This window comes from Carassius carassius, chromosome 50 (assembly GCF_963082965.1).
Source record: "Carassius carassius chromosome 50, fCarCar2.1, whole genome shotgun sequence".
Lineage (NCBI taxonomy): Eukaryota > Metazoa > Chordata > Actinopteri > Cypriniformes > Cyprinidae > Carassius > Carassius carassius.
This window is the reverse complement of record NC_081804.1, coordinates 6027216-6033940: the sequence shown is the minus strand read 5'-3', so window position 1 is coordinate 6033940 and position 6725 is coordinate 6027216. Positions and strand designations below refer to the sequence as shown.

Sequence of the window (6725 nt, the reverse complement as noted above, 5' to 3'; positions counted from 1 at the left end):
GACATTCGTTTAAAAGTAGACATTGTTAAAAATAATACAATAATAAAAAGCAACTTAGTCAACATAAAATGTAAAAAAAAAATTCAAAACAATGACATACTGTATACAGTAAAAGCAATATATAAAATACCTACAAGTGCCATTGAGATGAACGGCAATACTAAAGCATTGCTTCCTCCAGTTATTGTAGACCTTCATAGGTTTTTATAAAAAATCTTGCTCTAATAATTATAGAAAGTGAACCATAATTGGACAACCTCCATCAACTTTCCAAATGATAATTTCAACAAAAACTTGCTATTCCTTTGCTGCTGTGGGCTTATTCTTTCAGGAAATGTACATCTAGCTCTTATTTTCATTCTGCTCCACTGAAGCATAAACGTTATCATAATATAGTTACAGACAATTATAGTTATCAAATATAAATCCCACAAGGCCAGCTGAATGTGCACATAATAGCAAAAAGTGTATGGTAGTTTTTAATGTCTTACTTAATAAAAAGGAGCAGAAAAATGATTCAAATATCCTTTGTTTTTAACATTTTGACCATGTGTCTAATTAGACTGTGGTATTTGAAAATCTGAAATATCTGTATCTGAAGCAAACACAGTATAGAGGAGCACTGTTTTAAAGTATTGCCTTTAGACCAAAAAAAAAATATATATATATATATTTATTGTGGTCTCTCTTGATGAGTTTTGAAGTCCTAGATGTGTCTGTGGTCAAAATACATTCATTTAAAACTCACTTATTGGATTTGTGGTTGAGTAGCCTGTCGTCCACGTCTAACAGGGCATATGTGTGGTGAATCAGATGGCTGTTATAATGGATGGTATTACTCCTGAGGGTGAGAAGACTCTGGCTGAACTTCATTCCCATCTCCTCCAGCTCCCGCGTCCCTGTCTGTAACCCCTGTGAGGTGAAGACATTCGAGATTGACAGTTGAAATTTATAATTGACAGACTGACTGATTGGGGCTGTCAAACTACATTTACAGACTTGTCTCTTAATTCTGGAGATGTTTTGTGAACACTGTACAAGAAAATATATTAATGAAACTGAATTAAATCACAAAATGTCAGTAAACTACAAGCTTATCATTAGACAATAAGTTTGATTCAAAACAAAAAAATATGAAAAAAATGAATAATGCAATTAAAAAATAATAAATAAAGCAAAAAAAAAAAGCTAGCTAAAAACAAGATAAAAAAAAAATGAAAAAAAAAAAAACAAAGGACAAAAATAAAAACACAAACACACACAAAAAAACAAAATGAAATAAAAAGCTAACAAAAACAAACCCAAAATAAAAACAGAAATTTTGAAGCCTGTTGTAGCAGTTTTAAAATTTTATAAAAGCAGCATTGAGTTAGGTCCCAAAATGAATCCACTTTGTTACCACAATGTTATTGCACACTTCATGCTGTGCACAAACTCTCCTCTCATATAATGCATTGTTCCGGAAACAACGATTAAATGGAAATCCAGACACTAATATTTTCTGCCACTAGTAAACAAACACAGGGCATGTATTGAAACGTTCACGCTTTTCTAGGCACACAAAACCCTGCAATAACCCAAAGTCCTGACCCAGTGGTTCAATGAGCTGTGGAATACTGCAGGTTAACAAAATCAATAAATCAGCAGTGTCTCCATGTGTCTTCAGTGCTCCACTCACCAGTGAAACCAAAACAAAGAAGCTTGTGGATCATCATCCTCCTCATTCACGTCAGTATTCTTGTTTCCATCAAATTCATGTTTCAATCAAAAAAACCAAAGCATCCATATGTATTTATTGTATACAATAAATGTCTGGAAATAAAATATAACAAGTGTCCATAGCTTTGACAAGGCATGATTTAGTTTTCAGTGAGTAGTGGACATTCAATATTTTTGGGGGAAGTTGACATGGCCCACTATACTCCATCTAAAACTAGTTTAATCTATATTTTATCATTTATTATAATTATTATGCATGCAGCTTTCATGGTTTCCAAACATTTTGGAGAATTAAATTCCATGATATTTCCATTACACTTTCCATTCACTCATAATATCTATTTTAATTAAAAGTTATTTATAAATAGATTTATATAACTACTTTATGGTACAAATGTCTCCAACAAGTCATAATTGTAAAATCTAGTAAATAAAAAGCATCTGTAGGTTCCCAGCAAACACTTTCATGTATTTTGTAGGCCTAGACCATTTTTAAAATTACTTTTCTTGATGTGTGCTAATTAAAAGATACATAAACAAACAATTCACTGAAATGTAAAATGATTTCAGAGAAGTTGGGAAGATTTTTGGTAATAAAAAAAAATAAAAAAAGGATTTCAGAATGCTTAAAAAAGTAAATAAAAAAGGGAGTCATAAGACTAATAATGACAAAAATAAAGATTAATAAAAAAAATTAAAAAAATATATAAAAAATAAACACACCTTGGTGCCACTGAAACAAATACATACTGTACATATATATATATTGGATATATAATTAAAACATATATGTGTACACACACACACACACATGCATCAGTGAAGATATGCATCAGTGCAGTCAGTCATAAAATTAACAGTCTAACAAAATGAAAATGGTTCTAATTACAAGCTGTTCCTTCCATATCATATCGATTCTCACCCAAATAAAGTCTTTAACCTTGCCTGTTTCAACGATCATTTTACTGTCAGATCACGCCTTTCATAACAACATACTGATTGCAGTTTATTTCACCAAGAAGCAGCTGCACCTGCTCGCTCGAGCATGTTATTAGCGTGTGAATGCTGCACGCTTCTCCTGAGAACATGCTGCGGCGAATTCCCAGGAGCCCTTCATACACTGCAACCTCGGCCTGGTGATATTGAGACCTGTCTCACTGCAACACACTCTCCATTAGAGACAATTCATTAAGAGCAACCGCAGCTCGCAGTGTCATGTAGAAATCAAGTGAGATAAAGGTGTCACAACTTTTTAGATGAGCCGCCCCTCTTATTTATTCTGCATCTTCCACCCCGTGTGATGCCGACATCCCTTCTCTCTCTCTATATATATCTCTCTCTCTCTTTCCCCCCTTGTACGAGCCTTGACGCTGTAGATAAGTGAGTCATGGTTGTGAACTCAGCAGGCCAGATGAGTCTGAAGGGAGTTAGCGTCAGCACTAATAACTTCCGAATCTCGCCACACTCTGGGGAAGCGGTCAAATTAATGGGAAGCTGTGTAAGTTAGAGAATGATGGCCGACCAACACCTACCCATACCTGACATTTATGTGATCGAGAGACACAAAAGCATACACATGTCCATACTGCAGACTCAAACTCACTCTGTCAAGACGGCCGCAAACATCGCAGCATTGCTGTAACCTGTCAACGAAACACTAAGGTGCCAAAAGGGAGGGAGAACTGCTCAGTACGTGTTCTGAATTAATTACCATAAAATTTAGTAAAAAAAAAAAACACTTTTATTTTCAGACTGTTTCAGGTTTTAGTATTAACTTTTCAGACTGTTTCAGTTTTTTAAAGGGGAGGTATAATGCTATTTCATGTATTCTGACTTTTTTACACTTATTTAAAAAAAATAGAAGTTTAAAAAAACGAGCGAGCACTCCCATCAACATGCTTCATTTGGGTTGCTTAAGTCGTCGACAGAGCTGCACAGGACTTGCTGGAGAAGGATTTGTCATTTTGTTTTTAGACCACAAAGTCAGCAATGCCCCCGAAGAAGTGTGTTTTTGATTGTGATGGAAAGATAACCTTGTTCAGCTTTTCAAAAAACCCAGCTTTAAGGGAACAGTTTGTCTATCAGTGGGCAGCAAGTATGTATGATTGTTTTTGGCAATTAGGTGAAAAATGTTTATAAATAAATTCAATCAAATCTAATTCAGTAAAGTTTTTGTTCCTGTTTTATTTAAATGGATGTCACAGCATGCAGACAATTACTATGCAAAAGCTTTGCTTGCTTTTGAGTTTTTAGCTCCGCCCACGGCACGCCTCCAGGAGCTCGACAGTGTTACGCGCTGTCTCTTTTATAAATCTGAAAAATTTAAAGACTCTTCAGAGATATGAATAATGCAATACTATTACTCAAGTTTACCATGAGCTTGGCAGAAACTCTGTGTGTTATGTGCCCTTTAAGGATTGTGGGGAAAAAAAACCCTAATAGAAATGCAATAAAAACACAACAAAATATGGAATAAAATAAAAACAATAAAAACCAAAACAAACAACAGAAAACAAAATAAAAAATATATATAAAATATATGTATATATATTTGAATGCAGTTAATAACATCACAAGGACAATGTGGTAGCATTCTCATTGCTGCCACAAGGGATGCTATATTACCGTAACTGTTTTCCCTTTCAAATCAACTATTGTCATGGCAGTGTAACAGTTTTGCAAATAATCTATATTTATTTATTTTGATAACAACTTGAATTACACTTGTTACTGCCACATATGAAAATTTATGCTTAATGTGAAGTGTTCAATTCGTAGTTGGCCAAGCATTCCTGTCTGAGTTTGTGTTCTTGCATATATATATAACATTTTATTTTTCATCAGACACGATTAATTGGTTGATCAAATAAAGTTTTCAACCAGTTAACAAGAATGTGAAGCACTGATGTAACACTTTGCTGGGGCACTAAAGCACAACAAATGAAACAAAAATATGACTAACATAACAGATGATTCCCTAACACAGACAAATACACACAGTTTGCATGCTCCTGTGTGCAAATTAACCAATCTAAATCACTGTGATCCTATATTCTATTTCTGTGTGACAGGGAGAGGAAAAAAATAAAAAGAGCCACTCACTCACTTATGCAGCAAAGCGTTTCGGTCGGCGGGGGCAAATTTCTTGTTTATTGGAGTGACAGTTTTTCCCTTTGATAAGGCCAGAGTTGAGGAGAGCCAAGCGGGCAGCAGGAAGACTGCCAAAACCGCACACAGGCATAGCAGCTATCATGCCCTTTCAGAGGGCCCAAGCCATTAGAGAGGTAAATTACCCCTCCTGATAGCTCTTATTAACTCTAAGCTAATCTCAGTGGCATACGGCTTGATCACCATGGCTCTGTGCCACTGAATAGACTGGTATCAATCACAGAAAATGGCCATATAGCAGCACATTATTATTATTATTATTTTCTATTTTATTGTTGTTGTTATTATTACTGCAGCATTATTGTTGTATGGATGAAAGCATGTGATGTGAAAAAAATTATATATATATATATATATTTTTGGAAATTATATTAAATATTATTTTATATTATATTAAACAACAACAACAAAAAAGTAAAGGTCTACTCACACCATGGACAATAACTATAATGACAACTATATTAGCAAGCACATTAACGCACAATAATTTTCTGTTTACAGTGTGTGCTACTGTTATGTTGTCTGTCTCTTTAAACGCGCAAGCTCTTTCAAGTCTGGGCTCTGATTGGCTGTCAATGTTTGTATCATTCATCGGCTGGAAAACAGCAACAGTATTTTTTCTCCGTGTCGTTGTTGTTATTGCTACTGTATGGTGAGGAAGGCCATATTTCATAGAATTAGAATGATTATAAAACATGGTTATGATGGGTGTGAATGAACTTTAGGCCTACAATAATAGTTTATATTTTGAATGGTCGAGTCAGATTTGGTGGGAAATATCAGGTTTACAACATTCATACTTGACAGTTTACATCATCCATAAGTATAGAAAAGAAGATCCAGCTATTATGGTGGCGGATATGCTAATATTTTGATCAGATTAAATATTTTTCACATAGCCTAAATGGAGATCACAGGCATCCTTATACCTCAACTCCATAAAAAACGTTTTTCTTTTAACCACAGATGGTGACAGAAAGGCCGAAGTACTGTTGTGCAAATAGCTTTACTCTTAAAAATAAAGGTTTTAAAACAAGGTTTTCACAGTGAATGCCATAGAAGAACCATCTTGGCTCCACTGAATCACAACCTGTAAGTATGATAATTAATAGATGTTTATATTTTCTATCAAGTGTTCAAAAGACAGAATTATGGCAATGGGCATATGGTTTCCTATGCCGTAAACCAATGACAACAGACTAGTCCACCTGACTAATCAAAGCAGAGGCTCTCGTAAAAGATGGGTTTAGAAAGATAGAATCTTAAAACAGTTTTGAACAAATCAATTGAGAAATGCTGGAAAAAGAGGTGATATTAAAGGCATATTTTGAGAAAACTAAAGAGTTTTTTGACCTTGCATGCATGTAAACCTATTGTAGGAGGCTCCCAACACAACATTAGGAACCTTAAAAATGACATAATACGTACATAAATAACGGTTGTAACTCGTTATTGAGGTGCATTATAGGATCGAATGAATGCACTCAAAAAGAGAACTCAACACCCACAATGGTTTTCAGAAACCACTACAAATCGCTGTCCATTCAAAAATCACACTATATAAGGCTATTGGAGGTGATTTTTGCCCTGGACAGAATGCGAAAAAGTGGACCAGAACACATGGGTCTTGAAGTTAAAAAATATTTTTGATTCACCATCTTTAAAAAAGAAGTCTGATCTCAGACTCATTCGACAAATATACATTCTGACTAAAATAGACAATGAATCGGTGGATTTGTGTTTTGAACAAATTCATTTAGACAGATTTCGAAGTTTAGTATGTTAACAGCATAGTACAGCATAAACTACTTTTCAAAAGTAGCAACCAATAGCAACAT

General features: G+C 34.5%; 1 protein-coding gene across 3 annotated transcripts in view; it reads right to left on the bottom strand.

Annotated features, from left to right (window-relative positions):
- Window positions 1-670: 670 nt before the first annotated feature.
- LOC132133610 (cytosolic carboxypeptidase 1-like) overlaps window positions 671-6725 on the bottom strand; it is a 131705-nt gene continuing 125650 nt past the window's right edge. For all 3 annotated transcript variants that reach the window (XM_059546490.1, XM_059546491.1, XM_059546492.1), the window contains one exon: window positions 671-912. In XM_059546490.1, coding sequence (XP_059402473.1) covers window positions 745-912 — 168 coding nt within the window. In that variant the 3' untranslated portion in view covers window positions 671-744. The remainder of the gene's footprint in view (window positions 913-6725) is intronic.